The 19,340-nt window shown below is 53.1% G+C and overlaps 2 protein-coding genes across 2 annotated transcripts; one reads left to right on the top strand and one right to left on the bottom strand.

The window, feature by feature from the left end:
* Nucleotides 1-1,306: 1,306 nt before the first annotated feature.
* LOC120324670 (olfactory receptor 14A16-like) lies at nt 1,307-2,245 on the bottom strand. The gene has a single exon (XM_039388411.1). The coding sequence runs from the start codon at nt 2,243-2,245 to the stop codon at nt 1,307-1,309; it is 939 nt and encodes a 312-aa protein (XP_039244345.1).
* A 10,204-nt stretch (nt 2,246-12,449) lies between these two features.
* On the top strand, nt 12,450-13,037 carry LOC120324668 (olfactory receptor 14J1-like; the record flags this gene model as incomplete). The annotated part of the gene is made up of 1 exon (XM_039388409.1): nt 12,450-13,037. A coding segment is annotated over one exon (588 nt), but the record flags the coding sequence as incomplete, so codon positions are not given.
* Nucleotides 13,038-19,340: the final 6,303 nt, after the last annotated feature.

Genomic DNA, 19,340 nt, shown 5'->3' with positions numbered 1-19,340 from the left:
GCCAAGGGGCCATTGTGACCCTGAGGAACCTCATGGACTCAAGGGACCACTGTGACACTGCAGGGCCTCATGGAACCAAAGGAACCCTGAGACATCTCAGAGCCTTGGGCTGTGCTGCTCCAGCTGGGAGGCAGAGCCAGCTGATGGTGCTCCCTGCCACTGACCACCTCCCACAGACGCTCCTGTGTGGCCATGGAGGGGGCTCAGAGGGGCCCTGCCTTGTTCCAGAGCTGGGACATGGCTTTGGGGGCTGCTCTTGATCGACCTGGGGAAGTTCACTGAGGGGAACACAAGTCACTTGCAAGAGTTCTCCCTGTACCTGCTGTGTCCCCTGGGCTTCCAGAGCTCTGTTTGCCCCTTCACAGCAAGATTTAGCACTTGATCTCTGGTAACTCCACCCTGGGCAGGATTCTGCTCCAGGGCTCCATTCCCTGCTGACTGGATGGGACGGGCTGTCCCTGCAGATCCTCTGTGCTCTCCTGCACTTCCTGAGTTCCTACAGACAAGTCCTCACCTGCCATCAGAGCCCTCACAAGCTGCAGAGCCCCAGGCAGGTGACTTGGAGATCATTTGTCACCTCCATTGGCCATCAGCCACCAACACACAACATCTGAACCAGCCCTCAGTCCCTGCAGTCCCAGTGGGTCCCTGACCTCACTGCACTGTCTCCATGAGAAACAAGCAAAGCAACAAGACTTTGGAGAGTCTGTTCCTTGGACTTCTTCTCGATACCAGTGTTGGGAAAAGACCTCAGCCCTCAGGAAGTGCCTGGAGGGGAACCCCTTTGCTGCTGGAACTGCTGTTGTGGAGCCCAACCCTGTCCCAGCAGTGCCCAGGGCCTGTCCCTGCCTGTGCTCACAGGCCTGACCCACAGCAGGACAGTGACTGAGCTGCCGGAGCACTCAGGCCTTGGGCACGGACAGGAAAGGAGAGGGTGGGAGTGCAAAGAGAGTAGATCTGAAAAGACTCAGTTCAGGTGCTCCCTGGCAGTGATTCCAGAGATTGTGATTCCTCATGTACAAACTAACACAGGGAGAATGTTTGACAAATACCTTGCTGCACAAACTTTTATTTTGTTTAAATGCACACAAAAAATTATTTCTGATTTCTATACTTTGTGGGTGAAAAAAAAGAGGTAGAGAGTGAATTATATATGGGACGAAGAATAAAATTCCAGTCTTAATGACATGAGCAGAGGGAAAAAACAGGGAAACCCCCCAACCCAAACACTAAGAAAATCTTTAGAAGGCAGGTTGGGCCCAAAATGTGTTACACAATGAGTGTTCTGCAGAAGAAAAGAGGTAGGTTATTGCTTCTTAAAAAAACATCCAGTCATCATTTTCCTTATGGCATCCTTGAGCTCCTGGTTTCTCAGGCTGTAGATGAGGGGGTTCAGTGCTGGAGGCACCACCGAGTACAGAACTGACACCACGAGGTCGAGGGATGGGGAGGAGATGGAGAGGGGCTTTAGGTGGGCAAATGTGGCAGTGCTGATGAACAGGGAGACCACGGCCAGGTGAGGGAGGCAGGTGGAAAAGGCTTTGTGCCGTCCCTGCTGAGAGGGGATCCTCAGCACAGCCCTGAAGATCTGCACATAGGAGAACACAATGAAAATGAAACAACCAAACATTAAACAGGCACTAACCACAATGAGCCCAATTTCCCTGAGGTAGCCTGAGTGTGAGCAGGAGAGCTTGAGGATGTGTGGGATTTCACAGAAGAACTGGCCCAGGGCATTGCCCTGGCACAGGGGCAGGGAAAATGTATTGGCTGTGTGAAGCAGAGCACTGAGAAACCCAGTGGCCCAGGCAGCTGCTGCCATGTGGGCACAAGCTCTGCTGCCCAGGAGGGTCCCGTAGTGCAGGGGTTTGCAGATGGCAACGTAGCGGTCGTAGCACATGATGGTGAGGAGGGAAAACTCTGTTCCAAGAAAGAAGACAAGCAGAAAGACCTGTGCAGCACATCCATGGTAGGAGATGGTTCTGGTGTCCCAGAGGGAGTTGTGCATGGCTTTGGGGACAGTGGTGCAGATGGATCCCAGGTCTGTGAGGGAGAGGTTGAGCAGGAAGAAGCCCATGGGGGTGTGCAGGTGGTGGTCCCAGGCTACGGCGCTGAGGATGAGGCCGTTGGCCAGGAGGGCAGCCAGGGAGATGGCCAGGAAGAGCCAGAAGTGCAGGAGCTGCAGCTCCCTCCTGTCTGCAAATGCCAGGAGGAGGAACTGGGTGAGGGAGCTGCTGTTGGGCATTTGCTGCTCCTTAGCACAGGGTCTGTTCAGGAAAGGAAAGCACAGGGAACAATTAAGACAGCCCCCTCTCAGCAAAGCCAGTGCAGTTTTCAGGGAAATCCCCTCCAAGTCAAGACATTTCTTTTCTCTGGTTTGTGCTCTCTGAGGGTGCTGTGAGGAGCAGGAGCTCTGCCCATGTGCTGCCGAGGACTCAGCTTTGCTCTGCTGCAGTGCAGACATGGGGCTGGTTTGGGACAGCTCTCATGATCACAGGGGATGTCACATGGAACCCAGCTTTGATAGAAAAGTTAAATTCCTGTACTGTTGTCTTGGAGAAATTTGGGCTGCAGGAAAGAGGCACAGTGTACCCTTAAAATATTTTAAACTGAGTTTTTTATTTACAATGATAAAACCTGAGGGGTGTTTTCTTAGGGCAAATTTTTCTGATGACAAATCTGAAGAGTGTTGACCCAGGACAGGCAGAAGGGCTGAGCTCTCCGTTGCTTATTGCAGAGCCAGGAGAGCTGCAGTGCCTCTCAGCCTGTTTCTCATCTGCCCTGCACTTTCCCTTGGACTGCCTTGAAGATGACTACACACACAGATTCATCTTTAAAAACCCCACCAAGATCTGTGCTGAGAGCAGGACAGCGCTGCTTGAAAGGGCAGCTCTGGGAAGTGTCCCCTGTGCCAGCCCAGAGGTGCAGCTGTGCTGGACAGAGCAGGACAGGAGCCCTCCTGCAGGGAAGGCAAGGGCTGGCACAGGAGAGTGCCCACCCCCAAGGGAAGGCTCAGCACTGCCCAGGATCCTGTGCTCATTTCTGATCCTGCCTGAAATATTCACCTCTGAGAGTAAAAGAGTTTGAATTTCAGTGCAGCTTCCTGACCTGAGAGAACAATGTCTCTGCTACAATGCCTGAGCAGGAAACTACCAGCAGGACTAATTCCTTTCCTGTAGCCCCTGTCTTTTGTGAGCTTTGCAAAAAATTCTGCATTAAATATGGTGTAGTGATCTGGAGCTGTGAGCAGGTCTGACCCTGAAACAGCAAGACACGGAAAAGATCCTCCCTCCCCTGCCAAGTTTGCTCCTTGCCCACAGCCCTTGTGCCCCAGCCCTGGCAGCAGCTCCCCGGGCTGACTGAGAGCTGCCCCTGGCAGGCAGCAGAGTCCCTGCCCAGCACAGCACCCTGGGCTGCAGGACCCTGCTCTGCCCCACAGCCCTGGGCACCCCTGGCTGCACCCCCGACTTCACAGCTCTTCCAAAGTGCCCCAAAACAGCCCCTGCTCACCCATCCCATCAGCTGGGGCTGGGCCAGCTTTAGGAGATGCCTCCAGGAGCTGCCCCTGCACTGCCCTGCAGCCACAGACTCACCATGTGCAGCCCTGCCAAGATTCCTCCTGCAGGGAGCTCTCAGCCCTCCTGCCAGTGCTGAGCCCCTTGAAGCTCTGTCTGTGCCCTGCTGGTGTCCCTGAGCTGCCCTGGCAGTGCCCTCAGCCCTGCTGGGCTGTGCAGAGGAGCTGCTCACCAGCAGAGCTGTCTCTTTGAAGCTCTTCTTGCTTGCCAGGAACTCCCTGTGTGCCAGGAGCCCGGCCCAGCTCAGCAGCACAGCAACAGCCCCAGGCATTTCATGACCCTCAGGGGGGTTTGATGTTGTTTACATGAGACTCAGTCCCTGAGAGGAAGTTCAAACAACTTTTCAAGAAGGCAAAATGAGATTGAAACACTAAAGTTTCTTGTAATGCTAATTAGTCTCACTGAGGGACACAACTGAGAATGTGTCCCTGGGTTCCAGATAGAGCAGAAATCTGCAGACAGTGATGACAAGGATGGACAAGCAAGGGACCCCTGACCCCCATCCCCTGGGAAGGCAGATCCTGTCCCTGCCTCATTCCTCAGGGCTCTTCCTGGGGCACTGGGATGTGGGATGTGCAATGCCAAGGGCAGGCCCATGGGGTGGCACCTGCCAGGCTGCTGAGCAGGGACAAGGAGGCCATGAGGCCCCAGGGCTGCAAGGGGCACTCCCCTCCTCCTGGCATCAGGGGCACAGACAGCAGCCCTGGCCAAAGGCCTGCAGAAGGTGGCTGTGTCAGGGCCTTTCAGCTTCTCCCCCTCCCTGTCTCCTCTCCAGCCCAGGCTGTCCTACGGTGTCCCTGCCCTGCCCCTTTCCCTGCAGGCTGTCGTCATCCCCCCGGCTGCCCCACCTGGCTGGCACCTTCCTGCACTGACATCTCTGCGTCCTCCCTGGCTCTTCCTGCACACACAAAGCCTTGGGCTCATCCAGACTCCTCCTGGGTGACGTGTTCCAGCCCAGTGTTTTCCATGGAGTGAAATTCCTTTTTCCTCATGTCTACTTGGGACCTCCCCAGCTGCACTTGGCATTAATTCTTTCTTTCTCATGCTCCTTTCTGTAATGACAAAAGGATCCACCATCTCTAAATCCTCCCTTCAAGCCCTCTGAGGGCTGTCGTGTGCTGTCCTCAGTCTCCACACCATTGAGGCCACAGCTCCTTAGCCCCTCTCTAGTGCTCATGTGCTTGAGACATTTAAAGCCCGTCTTGAGAGATTTCTGGACACTCACTAATGTTTTTGCAGATGAAAATATCATGCTCATAGTCTAAGGAAATCACAGTTGCCATGACAACCAGCATGCATTCTCATTGCTATGGTCAGTTACCATGGCAAATAGAAAACATTCTCATTGCCACAGTCAGTTACCATGGCAACCGTAATACATTGTCATTGCTATGGTCGGTTCCCATGGCAACCATAATACATTCCCATTACTACAGTCATTTACTGTGGCAAACAGCATACTTCCCACTGCTATGGTCAATTACCATTGCAACCATAATACTTCCCACTGGTACAGTCAGTTACCATGGCAACCAGCATACATTCCAATTGCTATGGTCAGTGACCATGGCAACCATCATACATTGCCATTGCTATAGTGACTTACCATGGAAACCATCATACAGTCGCATTGATACGGTCGGTTACCATGGCAACCACCACACATTCCCACTGCTATGGTCAGTTACCATGGCAAACAGCATATATTCTCATTGCCACAGTCAGTTACCACAGCAACTACCATACACTCCCATTGCTAAGGTCAGTTACCATGGCAACCATCAGACATTCCCATTCCTACAATCAGTTACCATGGCAACGATCGTACTTTCCCACTGGTATGGTTGGTTACCATGGCAATCAGCATACATTCTCATTGGCATGGTAAGTTACCACGGCAACCATCATATATTGCCATTGGTACAGTCAGTTACCATGGTAACCATCATACATTCCCTTTTCTACAGTCAGTTACTACAGCCAACCATCATACCTCACACTGGTACAATCGGTTACCATGGCAACCGTCACACATTCCCATTTCTAAGGTCAGTTACCATGACAAACATCACACATTCCCACTGCTACACACAGCTACCATGGCAACCATCGCACATTCCCGTTGCTATGGTCAGTTACCATGGCAACCATCATACATTCCCGTTACCACAGTCAGTTACCATGGCAACAAATATACTTCCCACTGCTACAGTCAGTTACCATGGCAACTGGCATACATTACAATTGCCATGGTCATTACCACGGCAACCATCATACATTCCCATTGCTATGGTCGGTTACCATGGCAACCAGCATACATTTCCATTGTTACAGTCAAGTACCATGGCAACCATCAGACATTTCCATTGTTATGGGCAGTTACCATGGAAAACAGCATACATTCTCATTGCTACAGTCAGTTACCATGGCAACCATCATACTTCCCACAGGTACAGTCAGTTACCAATGGCAACCAGCATATATTCCCGTTGCTACAGTTAGTTACCATGGCAACCATAATACATTCCCATTTCTACTGTCAGTTACCATAGCAAACATCATACATTGCCATTTCCACAGTCAGTTACCCTGGCAACCATCACACAGTCCCATTGCTACTATCAGTTACTATGGCAACCATCATCCAGCCACGTTGCTGCGGTCAGTCACTATGGAAACCAGCATACAATCCAATTGCTACGGTCGGTTACCATGGAAACCATCATACATTCCCATTCCTACAGTCGGTTACCATGGCAACCATCATACATTCCCATTGCTACAGTCAGTTACCAAGGTAATCATCATACATTCCAACTGTTACGGTTGGTTACTATGGCAACCACCATATATTCCCAGTGCTATTGTCGGTTACCATGGTACCCATCACACATTCCCATGGCTGTAGTCGGTTACCATGGCAACCATCATACGGTCCACTGCTACAATCAGTTGCCATGGTAACCATCATACAGCCACGTTGCTATGATCGGTTAGCATGGCAACCATGTGAATTCCCATTTCTATGGTCAGTTATCATGGCAACCATCATACCGTCCCATTGCTATCGTCAGTTACCATGAGAACCAGCATACATTCCCATTGCTACAGTCAGTTATCATGGCAATCATCATAGTTCCCACTGCTGTGGTCAGTTACTATGGCAACCAGCATACATTCTCATTCCCACGGTCAGTTACCATAAGAACCACCATACATTCCCATTGCTACAGTAGGTTACCATGGCAACCATCATACATTAGCATTGCTATGGTCAGTTACCATGGAAACATCATACAGTCATGTTGCTATGATTGTTAACCATGGCAACTAACATACATTCTCATTGCTACGGTCAGTTCCCATGGCAAACATCATACATTCCCGTTGCTACAGTCAGTTACCATGGCAACCAACATACTTCCCACTGGTACAGTCCGTTACCATGGTAACCACAATACATTGTCTTTTCTATGGTCAGTTACTGTGGCAACCATCATACATTCCCATTGCTACAGTCAGTTACCATGGCAAACGTCATACTTCCAGTTGCTACAGTCAGTTTACCATGGCAACCATGACACATTTCCATTGCTACGGTCAGTTACCGTGGCAATCATCATACTTCCCACTGCTATGGTCAGTTACCATGGCAACCATCATACATTCCCATTGCTACGGTTGGTTACCACGGCAAGCATCAATCATTCCTGTTGCTACAGTCACCATGGCAACCACCACACATTTCCATTGCTACGGTTTGTTACCACGGCAACCATCATAGATTCGCATTGCTATGCTCGATTACCATGGCAACCATCATAAAGTCACATTCCTATGGTCGGTTACCACGGCAACAAGCATACATTGTCGTTGCTACAGTCAGTTACCATGGCAACCAGCATACATTCCCAGTACTATGGTCAGTTACCACAGGAACCATCATACTTCCCACTGGTACAGTCGGTTATCATGGCAACCATCATACATTCTCATTGCTACTATCAGTTACCATGGGAACCATCATAACTCTCACTGGTACAGTCAAATACCATGGCAACCATTATACATTGCTGTTCCCATGGTCAGTTACCATGGCAACCATCAGACATTTCCATTGCTACCGTCAGTTACCATGGCAACCACCATACATTCCCGTTTCTACAGTCAGTTACTATGGCAACCTCTTGGTTCCTCTTGGAGAGAAGCAGATGCAGATGAGCCTCCCTGTTGTCCACCAACCTGCCAGCTGTGCTCCAAAGGCCTGTGTACCAAGGGGTGTCTTGACCAAGACTCTGCACCAACCTCTGGGACTCTTTCCATCCTGTTGTGGTGCCTTTCCAGTGAATTCCAGGGTTATCAAAGCCAACTTGAATGGGCTCTTTGTCTCACTCCACAAGGGCACCCAAACCAGTCTCTCCTCTGACCCTCACCCACAAAAGTTCACCCAATTTGTTCATCCCCTAGAGCAGCTCCACAGGTCAAGGAAGCTCCTTCCTGCTGAGGACACCTCTCTCCTGCTCTTTCTCTCCTGTGTCTCCTTGGCCTTCTCTCCCAACCCATCACAGCCCTGCAACCTGGGAACTGTCTCAGCAGGCCTGGGCTGTTATTGCCTGCAAGTGGAATGAAGAGAGACTTGGGGCTGCAGTTCCTCCTGCCTGTGCCCCACACGCAGGGCATTGGGGCCTGTCTGGCTGCAGCCCCTCAGTGGGGCACCGGGGTAAGAACAGACTTGCAGTGGGGAAAGCTGCTCTGAAAGCCCCGAGAGCTGGGGTGTGCAGAGGCTTTGCTGACAATGGCCTTGGGGGTGGACGTGCTGGGACTCAGGCCCAGGGGGAAAATCCCAGGCCTGATCCCTGAGGAGATCAGCACATGCTGCTGAAATGCTGGGGGAGAGAAGAGCCAGCAGAGGGAGGAAACAAGTGTGGACAGCCTGGGCTGATGGGATTTGGACTCGTGCCTGGCCCGGCCTTGGCTGGGCAGAGAAGGGACAGCCTTTGTGTCCCTGCAGGGCTGGGATTCACTCCCTGCCCCAAAGGCCCCCAATGTGTCTGAGAAGCCCTGGGTGGTGCCTGTCCCACAACTGCTGGGAATGGGGACGGGGTTCCTGCACAGGCCCTGTGCTGTCCATGGCAGCTGCTGCACTTGTGCTGCAGAGCCCTGGCACCTCCCCTGGCACTACAGGCCCCTCTTTGGCTGTTCAATCCAGGCTCTGCCGCCCTGAATTAGGTTCAGCAGTGAAGGGATGTCCAGGAGACAACTGCCATTGTACTCTGAGGACATGTAGAAAATACCCTGATAAAGAACAGCAGAGAGACCTCTCTCCCTGTGCCACCTGACTCCATTTGGTCACCTGAACACCTCTAGGGGCTGCCCTGGACAGAAGGAACAGTGACAGGTTCCCCTGTCCTACATGTGGGCCCCTTCTGCCACTGAAGTTGGCCAAAGCAATGTCCCAGCAGCCTCCAAGAAGATCCCACAGCTGCTGCCCTGGCTCTAGGAACTGCTCCACTGGAGCCTGCAGTTCCCAGCAGGAATCTCGGTCACCTCTGGCACCTCAGAAGGAACCAGGGCTTTGTGTCCCAGCAGGTCACTCCTGGCTTTGGTCTTCCTTCATTGCCATGGGAGCTGGGACAAGGAGTCACCTGCAGGGGCCTGTTTTGGGCCCACTGAAGTGGGGCAGGAGGAATCCCAGCCCATGGGGGTTGTGGAGGGAGCTGAGTGTCCTTCTGGCCCCAGGTCTGCAGAGCCACAAGGAGACACCTCTGTTGACTCAGCTGAGTCCCTTCCCTCAGTGCAGGTGAAGGGGATCCCTCCTGGGCACTGTCTGGGTTTCCTGTCTAATGATGGGACATGAAAAGGGGACTCTTGAACTTTACTCTGTGTCTGTTTGGAGAAATGACCCTGCTGAAAGAAGTGTCTGTGCCCGTGCCCAGCTGAGAGAAGGCACATCATTATTTCCTTCAGCTGTGTGCCAGCAGATTCCCCTGGAGCCCCAGGGACAGCTGGAGGGAGCCCAGAGGGGCAGAGCAAGGGCTGCCTGGGGCTGTTGCTGTGCTGCTGAGCTGGGCCGGGCTCCTGGCACACAGGAAGCTCCTGGCAAGCAAGAAGAGCTTCAAAGAGCCAGCTCTGCTGGTGAGCAGCTCCTCTGCACAGCCCAGCAGGGCTGAGGGCACTGCCTGCAGCACCCAGGGCACAGGAGAGAAGGCAGAGAGATGAGAGGCAGCCTGGGCTGGGAGGTGACTGAGCTCTCACTACACCAGAAACCTTCCCAGGATTTGAAGGAAGAATTCTCTGGCTGTAGGAAAGTTCAACTTGCCTTCCTGGAGGCATCTCCTAAAGCTGGCACATCCCACAGCTTCTAGGATCTTTCAGCAGGACTCTCCCAGCTGCTGCAGTGCAGGGGAAGTGGCCATATGGCAGAGCAGGGCAGGAGCTGCAGGCAGCAAGGGCAGAGAGGAGAAGGGAGCAGGAGGTTCAAGGGATCCTGGGGTGGGAGGACAGGGCAGAGCTGCTCAGGGCAGGAACCTTGCCAGCCCTTTGCCACGGTCAGGCTGTGGCTGCAGAGCAGTGCAGGTGAGTTCCTGCAAGTGCCTCTCCCAGCTGCCAAATGCCCCCAGTGGCAGGAGCTGTCAGGATGGCTCTGCTGGATTTGCTGGGGTGCAGCAGGAGAAGCTGCTGCAGAGCAGGACTTGCTGCTGCCCCCTCAGAGGCCCAGGGCAAGAAGGTTCCCTGGGCCAGGGCTGGCTGTGGGGTGGGAAGGTGGGGGTGCAGCCAGGGGTGCCCAGGGCTGTGGGGCAGAGCAGGGTCCTGCCCCAGGGCTCTGTGTGCTGGGGCAGGGACTCTGCTGCCTGCCAGGGGCAGCTCTCAGCCCGGCCAAGGAGCTGCCACGGCCCTGCAGGGAGAAGGGGTGGGTGGAAGGAGTGACCCCTCAGGGCAGGGCAGGGCTGGGCAGGACCCTTCAGCTGCAGGCTCAGGGCTCCTCACAGCTTCAGCTCCACCTCCTGCCATTTCCAGGGGCCCTTCTCAGGAAGCACATCCCCCCAGAACACCTCCGCCTTCCCAGCCACCGCAGGCTGTCTGGGATCTGCTCTGCAGCCCCTGCCCAGGCAGAGCTGCCCCTGGGCACTGGGCTGGGGATGGCTCTGGCAGCACTGGCAGGGAGCTGAGCTGGGCACAGGCAGGGGCTGCTGTCAGGAACAGCTCCTCACCCAGAGACAGGCAGGCAGGGAGAGGCAGCTGCTGCCACAAGGGCTGGGCAGGGGGATGGGGGCCCCTCCCTGCTGTCCCTGTGGCACAGACCCCTTCCCTGAGCAGCTCCTGCCTGGGCTCCTTTCCCAGCCTAAGCAGAGCCTGTGCCCTCAGGCCCACGGGGGCTGGGCTGTGCATTGCCCTGCAGCAGCCAGAACCCAGGCAAGGACAAGGCCCTGATTTCCAGCTGTCTCTCTGTGTCCCTCCTCCCTTGGCAGCAGCACTGTGGCATTTCACTGCCATCCCCTGCTGCCCGGGCTCTCCTTGTTCTCACCAGTGGCTTTTCTGAGCCAGTGTGGGGTTTGGGGGGGCAGATTCCTGTCCAGACACAAACCCTTTGGGTGCTGCTGTGGGGATGTGTCTGGGGGAGCCAAGTGCCCAAGTGCCCTCCAGGCACCTTCAGGGTCTTCAGCTGTTTGCCTGGGTGTCCTGCAGGGCTGCAGGTGCCCTCCAGAAGGGCGCAGCTCTGCCATAGGATCTCTGTGCTGCACAGGATCACCATGGAGAAAACTCCTCAGTGCTAAATCCATGCAAATGCTCTGGGCAGTTGCAAGGAGCATTTTGTGTCTCACTCTGGGAGGGGAGAGATGAAAAGGTGAGGAGTGTGTCAATCTGTTCTTTTGACATGGATTTCTTGGATATCTGTGCAGTTTCTCATTAGGGGAACAGCTGAGTGTGATGCTCCTCCAGCTCCAAGCTGCCAGCACAGGGCAGTTGAGCACAGGACTGACGGGCAGAGCAGCTCTTCTCTCTGCACTAAGGGACCGTCCCTGGGCCCCTCAGAACCCACAAGATTTGACCTGCTGTGCAATAGAAATGTCAGGGATTTCAAACCTCCACAACCACTCCTAAGTGTGGCAGGTGCAAGTGGGTGAACAAATACAGAGAATTCCCTCAGCTCAGTCCTTCATTTGGGCAAACTGCAAACAGCAAAGCTGAGAAGCTCTTGGATGTATCACGAGTACCTTTAATTTGAGATCACCCTGCATTCCAAGTTCCCTCTCTCAGCAGAGCAAGAAGGAGTCCTTGGGAGCCCATCACAGAGTTACTGCTTCCCATGGTCCTCTCAGCCAGAAAAAGCCAGAGCTCAGGGGAGGGGAGCTGCAGGGAGGTCTGAGTGAGGAAAGAGAGCCTGAGAGTGGGGTGGCTGTGAGACGTGTAATGTTTGGCTGCAGAAGCCTGGTCTAACTCAACAGTGACTTTTCCTCCTCAACAGATTAAAATACTCTGATGATGGAGTAAATGTCCAACAGCAGCTCCCTCACCCAGTTCCTCCTCCTGGCATTCGCAGACAGGCGGGAGCTGCAGCTCCTGCACTTCTGGCTCTTCCTGGCCATCTCCCTGGCTGCCCTCCTGGCCAACGGCCTCATCCTCAGCGCCGTAGCCTGCGACCACCACCTGCACACCCCCATGGGCTTCTTCCTGCTCAACCTCTCCCTCACAGACCTGGGCTGCATCTGCACCACTGTCCCCAAAGCCATGCACAATTCCCTCTGGGACACCACAACCATCACCTACACGGGATGTGCTGCACAGGTCTTCTTCTTTTTCTTCTTCATCTCAGCAGAGTTTTCCCTCCTCACCATCATGTGCTATGACCGCTACGTTGCCATCTGCAAACCCCTGCACTACGGGACCCTCCTGGGCAGCAGAGCTTGTGCCCACATGGCAGCAGCTGCCTGGGCTGCTGGGTTTCTCAATGCTCTGCTGCACACAGCCAATGCATTTTCCCTGCCCCTGTGCCAGGGCAATGCCCTGGGCCAGTTCTTCTGTGAAATCCCACACATCCTCAAGCTCTCCTGCTCACACTCAGGCTACCTCAGGGAAATTGGGCTCACTGTGGTTAGTTCCTCTTTAATATTTGGTGGTTTTGTTTTCATTGTTTTCTCCTATGTGCAGATCTTCAGGGCTGTGCTGAGGATCCCCTCTCAGCAGGGACGGCACAAAGCCTTTTCCACGTGCCTCCCTCACCTGACCGTGGTCTCCCTGTTTGTCAGCACTGCCATATTTGCCTACCTGAAGCCTCCCTCCATCTCCTCTCCATCCCTGGATCTGGCCCTGTCAGTTCTGTACTCAGTGGTGTCTCCAGCACTGAATCCCTTTATCTACAGCCTGAGGAACCAGGAGCTCAGGGACGCTCTGAGGAAAATGATGACTAGATGCTTTTCAGCAGCAATAACCTGCCTCTTTTCCTCTGTACAGCATTCATAATGAAACTCATGAGCATCTCAGCCTTCCTTCTCAGGTCTTCTTGTCAATATGTTGCACACAATGAAATTTTTTGATTCATCCCCTCATCTGGATCACTGTTTACCTCTTGAATTTGTCTCTCTAACTCTGTAATTGAGTAATCGTGCTATCTCTATATTTCAACAAAATAAACTCTCATGCAGTGCCGTGTTTATCTGGGATCCTTCCTCTGCGACTGTGGTGTGTTGACCTCGGTCAGGTGCCCACCCAACCACTCTATCACTCCCCTTCCCAGTGGGAAAGGGAGTGAGTAAGGCAGAAAAAAAAAACAACCCATGGGTTGGGATAAGGCAGTTTATTTAAAGCAAAAAGCAAAGCTTGCACGCGCAGAAGTGAAAAACAGCAGGGTTTGTTCTCTGCTTCCCATGAGCAGCCATGGTTGGCCACTCCCGAGGAGCAGGGCTTGGGTCCGTGGGACGGTTCCTCAGCAGGCAGCCATCAGGCAATGAATGCCCCCCTCCTGCTCCCTGCCTCAGCTTTTAGAGCTGAGCTGACCTCCCATGGGCTGCAATGTCCCTTGGCTCAGTTGGGCTCAGCTGGCCTACTTGGGTCCCCTGCCAGGCTCTTGCCCTCAGCTAAGGAAGGAATGTCCCAGTGTTGGTGCTGTGCTCAGCAGTGGCCAAAACACTGGGGTGTTCTCAACCCCCTTCCAGCTGCCAATGCCAAGCCCAGCCCTGGGAGGGCTGCTGTGGGGAACTGAACTGCAGCTCAGCCAGACCCAACACACCAACAGAGAGGAAAGATTTTGATGAGGTAAAAACAGGCTCAGGGAATGCTGAGGGTGCTGAAACACTGACTGTGCAAACACTCCTGGTAGGCCTTTACTCTCTTTGTAACTTCAAATCCCAACACTACCTAAAAGTGTTGCCCCCCCCAATTGAAAGGAATCCACTGCTCTAATTCCAAACTCACCCTGAACTCAAAGGCAAAGCCCAAACCCAGAACTCCAGACTCTTACCAATCCCAAACCTGTATGGTTGGTATGAAAACCTAAGCTTTAATCCTAACCCAGCCCAAAACCCTCTTCCCCTAATCATGACCCAGACACTGCCAGCAGAACAACAAACCTCCCAAAGTTCTGCCTAAACCCCACCCTGAGCTCTAAACCCTAAGCCCTGACCATTCAGCACCCCCACAGCCCTTGGGAGCAGGGCAAGGACCTGCAGGGCCCCGAGCAGGCCCAGGGGGTTGGCAGAGGAATGGGAGGTGACCTGGATCTGCTCAGCTCTGCAGTGACCCCCAGGAGAAGGGCCTGGGCTCTGGGAGGGATGTCCTGTGGCACAGGGGCTCAGGATCCAAGTTCAGAAGGCCAAGTGCACATGGCAACAGCCAGAGCTGGTGCAGAGCCATCAGGGAGGGTCTAGAAATGCTGCTGGGAGGGGGTGGGAAAGCAGGAGGGGTGTGTGCAGCCTGCAAGGCCAGAGCAGCAGCAGGGCCAGGGCAGGACAGCCTGCAGGAGAGATGGCCAAGGGCTCTGGCAGGGCTGCAAGGCCCAAAGGCACCCAGGCCTTTGTCCCCTTGCCTCTGGCAGCTGCCTCTGCCACTCAGGCCACCACAAGCAACTTTCCTGGCAGGTTCTGCCCTTGGTTTCTGCCTCGCCCCTCCCTCAGGAGCCTGGCAGGGGTTGCCCAGTTTTGGGCCTTGGTTGTTCCTCCCCTCCCATCCCAGTGCCCCCCAAACAGCCCTGAGCCAGCCGGGAGGGACAGGATCTGCTGGGCCAGGGCCTGGGGCTCAGCCCTTGGCCTTTGTGCTCCACAAAACCAAGGCAGGCTTTGCTCAGCATTGCAGGGGCCTGCCCAGAGCCTTTGTCTGCCTGCACTCCTGGCCTCCAAGGAGCTGCTCCAAGGAGTCCCTGGGGAGGCTTTGGCAGTGCCTGCCCTCAGTGGGGCCCAGCAATGCTTCAAGGCACTTGGACTTTGGCTTCTGACTTCTGCAGCAGCTGCTTCAATCTTCTCTCAGCACCTCAGGACCATGGGCTGGGCTGCAAACACACCGTGGGGCTCATTAAAATGCAGAAATCCCTCAGGATCTCTTTGTTTTCCTTTAATTGTCTTCAAGGCAATTTCAAAACAAGTCTTCCAAGTTTGTACTTTTTTTGTTTTAATTCAATGATGGATAATTTTGTAGTTCAGAGAAGAGGTGATAGAGGTGTTCTCCAAGTGATCTTGATGCTGAGTGTCTCCTCAGGAGATCCACACTGACCCTGGATGATCAATTTTGCTCCTCACTCCCCAACCTCACCAGTTCTGACATGGCCCATCTTGGACTGACAGCTGATGCAACTCCAAACACGCTGTGGTACCCATTAAAACATTGAAAACCAAATTATTTTCATTCCTTTAATTGTCTTCAAGTCTTCAAGACTTCTACAGCTAATTGGAGTTGTTTTGTAGTTTAGCTAAGGAGGAAGATTTTAAAGTGGACATCACGAAAAATATATATTTTTTGATGAAAAGGAATGATTTCCAAAGATCTTTGGGATGCAAGAGGGTCAGGGCGGAAATGATTTTGATCCAGAGACAAAGGGGGAAAAAGAGATTAGTAGCACTTAATCATTGACCTGTTGAGCAGTTTTCAAGCAATTTAATAGCATTTACTACAATTTTAACAGTGACTGAATTACAGATTCCCAAGAACAACATTTCCACCACAGTCAATTCACACCCACACCCAGGCAGAGATGTGTGGACACATCAAGAGCTGGGTGTGGAAAGGTCCCTCTCCCAAATTCTCCTTGTTGTCAGGGAAACACTGCCACAAATCCCTTTTTTTTCCCCATCAGACAAGGGTCACAGCTGGAGGAGTGTTTGTTGAGGGGCATCAGAATTGTCCTGGGCACCAGTGAGGGTCTTTGGAGTGTTGGAAACTGGAGGGTTCCCGAGCTGGGAGAGGCTGCCAGAGGTGTCCCACTGAGAGGGAGGTGCTGGGGAGCTGCCAGGGCCTCCCTCAGCCCCGCTGGTTGTGGGCTCCCAAGGTGACTGGCTTTAGTGATCTGCTGAATTTCCATCCTGGTGTCAGGAATGACTGGAGTTTCCAAACTATTTGGGAATTGTATCCAAACTATTCCATTTGGGCCACAATTCAGGAAGCGAATGTTCCAAGGCTTTCATGGGATGACTGATTATCCTGTGTTCCCCAACTGTTCCACTCCAAATTGTTCCCACATTCATCATCCAGCAGCACTTGGTCCAGTCCAGGGACACTTCATTGCTCAGCTGGTTTGGTCAAGGCTTGTCAGGAGCTCCTGAGATCATACCTATAAGAAGGATGGGCACAGACTTAGTTGTAATAAGACAAGTGATAATGGTTTTCAACTAAAAAAGAGCAGATTTGAACTAGATATAAGGAAGAAATTTTTTACACTGAAGGTGATGAAACACTGACACGGATCACCCAGAGAGGTCATAGATGCCCCACCCTTGGAAACATTCAAGGCCAGGTTAGAAAGGGCTCTGAGCAACCTGATGTAGTTGAACGTGAACCTGTTCACTGTGGGGGGGTTGGACTAGATGTCCTATAAAGGTCCCATCTGATTCAAACTATTTAGGATTCTGTAGTTCTTTCTTATCCTACAGAGCCAAGGCTGACAAGGATCACACAGGTTTCAGACCCAGCTGAGCATCCCCTTTGATGGCCCATCTGGCAGTTCTGCTAAAAAGCTGCTGCAGAGAACCTCCAGACCTAAAGGAGCTTTGTGCTGGGCTCAGCTGTGGCTCTCAGGGCTGGGGGTTGGCTTTTGGCTGCCAGGTGCTCACCAAGGCTCTCTCACTCCTCCTTCTTCTCCACTCCCCTTGGTGCCTGCAGGGTTGTTTCTCCCCCATTTCTCTCACTCCTCTCTGGGTTACAGCACCCTGGATTTTATCCTTTCTCCAAAGGGTTATCACACAGGTGCCTCTGGAATTGCTTTTTGGCTCAGCTTTGGGCACTGGCTGGTCCATTTTGGAGCCACCTGAAACTGGCTCTCTCTGACACAGAGTCAACTCTTGATGTCCTCTTCCCTAAGGAAAACCTGCAGCCCCCTCACTGCTACCAAACCTGATCCACAGGGTCATTCAAGTGCCCAGGAATACAGGAGGTCATTGAGCCCATTATTCCTCGGGCTGGTTAAACGAGACTTTGTCCTCTTCCTGTCCCTGACTGCAGGTTCTTTCTGTCAGAGCAGAGCTGGGCTGGACCTCAGCCGTGCTTTGCTCCAGAGCCTGCTGGGGTGGGGGCAGATGGCAATGGAAGAGTTGGGTTGGACTGGATGATCTTTGTGGGTCCCTTCCACCTCAGCATATTCTGTCATTCTGTGTTTGTTTGGGTTTGGGTTGGTTGTGTTTGCTCCCCTTTTGAATTGCTTTCCCTCTGACCCATGAGTTTTTTCTTCATTGTCCTGGACCTTGCTGGGCACCTGATGGCAGGACAAGTTTCTCCAACTCAGTCATCTTGACCACATTTTTTGTCCAAGTCACCATTAATTAGATGAGGTTTCTCACAGACTTGCTGCAACTTGGCATCATCCACAAAGGAGTGGAAAGTGCATTTCATCCCATCATCCAGAGACATAATAAAGATGTTCCATAGGAATGGTCAAGGGCTGGTCCCTGATGGATGTCACCTGGGAGTTGCTGCCAAGAGGAATTTGTGCCATGACTTTTGACCCTCGTCAGTCATTCAACTTCCCACTCACCACGTTTCACTTCTCCAGTCCAGCTGTCACCAGTCTGGCCATAAGGAGACCACAGGAGACCATGTCAAGGGCCTTGAAACAGTCTGGGCACACAACATCCCTTTCTTTTCCCTCCCACAGGGGTTCTGCAATCCCTGCCTTGTCCTTCCATAGCCTGGGAATGGCTGCAGGAGGACTTGCCCTATCCCCTTCCCTGCTGAGCCTGAGCAGTCTGGAAGTCTACCAACCCTCCTTGCTGCCCTGTTTGCAGACTGGTTCCATGTCTACCTTTCCCAAGGCCCCAGGAAGCTCTGGGATGGCTCTGGCCTTTCCAAGTCTTTGGGAGAGGTCTCCCAGTGACACTGCCCAGCCTTCTCAATATCCCTGACACCAAAACCTTTTCTATTATCCCACAGTTCCAGATTAGTGCTCAGGACACAACACATATTCTCATGGTTCTTCAGGAGAAAATTAGAAGTGATTTCATTATAGAGGTCAACTGGTGGAGCAGCCCAGTCTGGTCTGGCCCCACAGCAGTGCCCAGCCCAGGGTGCTGCAGAGCTCTGGGCACTCCCCCCACAGCCCCAGCCCCTCTGAAGGGCACAGCAGCTCCTGGGGCACAGAGAGGAGTCTCAGCATCCCCATCAGCTCAGGGGCTGGACACTCAGCATGGCAGGAGGAAATGGAGGTCAGGGAAACTGCAGGAGCCCTGGTGTCACCTCCAGGAGATGCCCAGCACAGCCTGACTGTGCCCCTCAGTGCCAGCCCCTCTGCCCAGCCCAGCCCAGAGTCCTGGCCCAGGGACAGAGCAGCCTGTCCCCAGGGGGGCTGCAGAAAGAGCTTTCTCTGTGTCAGGGATTCCTCTCTGCAGGCCCAGAAATGCTGCCTTGCTCTTCTGCAGGGACATCCCTTTGCCCAGGTCAGTGTGTCCAGGCTGCCTTGGCCAGTTGCAGATCCCAGCCTGGGATCCCTGCAGGGCCTTGAGCTGGAGGTGCTGCTCTGCACAGGGAGGGGCTGTGGCACCTCGGGCTGACCCTGCACTGGCCATGCTGGTCAGGGTGGGGAGCAGACCCAGCAGGATGGGGATCACTCCTCTCCACCCTCTGCCATAGTCCTGGAAGGCTCAGTAGCCAAGAACAAGGCTGGGCAGGACCATGGGTTGTTTCCAATGGCACAAAGGGCAGGGCAGGACTCCACTCCATGCAGCCTGTGTGCTGGAGAGTTCTTCAGGACACCCTCCTGGAAAGCCCACCCCTGGCTCTGGTACAGCCCCCTCCTTTATTGTACTCAGTGACTGTGATTCCTCATGTACAGAATAACAAAGGCAGGATGTTTGACAAATACCTTGCTGCAGGAATTTTATTTTGTTTAAATGCACACAGAGAATGATTCCTCATTTACACAACTGTGGGTCAAAACAAAGAGGTAGAGAGTGAATTAGATAAGGGATGAAAAATAAATTTCTGTGTTAAGAACATTAAAAGAAGAAAAATTATAAGAAGACTCCCCCACTGCCACTCTCAAAAGCTTTAGAATGCAGGCTGGGCCAGTAAAGGGTTACACAAGGAATGTTCTGCAGAAGAAAAGAGGCAGGTTATTGCTCCTGAAAAGCA

This window comes from Pipra filicauda, unplaced genomic scaffold (assembly GCF_003945595.2).
Source record: "Pipra filicauda isolate LSUMZ 115617 unplaced genomic scaffold, ASM394559v2 scaffold648_size187182_pilon, whole genome shotgun sequence".
Classification (NCBI taxonomy): domain Eukaryota; kingdom Metazoa; phylum Chordata; class Aves; order Passeriformes; family Pipridae; genus Pipra; species Pipra filicauda.
Note: the sequence above shows the minus strand (reverse complement) of the source record. Positions and strands in the feature narration are given on the sequence as shown.

Bases quoted from the DNA above. Each gene is read 5' to 3' on its own strand.
- LOC120324670 (XM_039388411.1), bottom strand. From the start codon at position 2,245: ATGCCCAACAGCAGCTCCCTCACCCAGTTCCTCCTCCTGGCATTTGCA.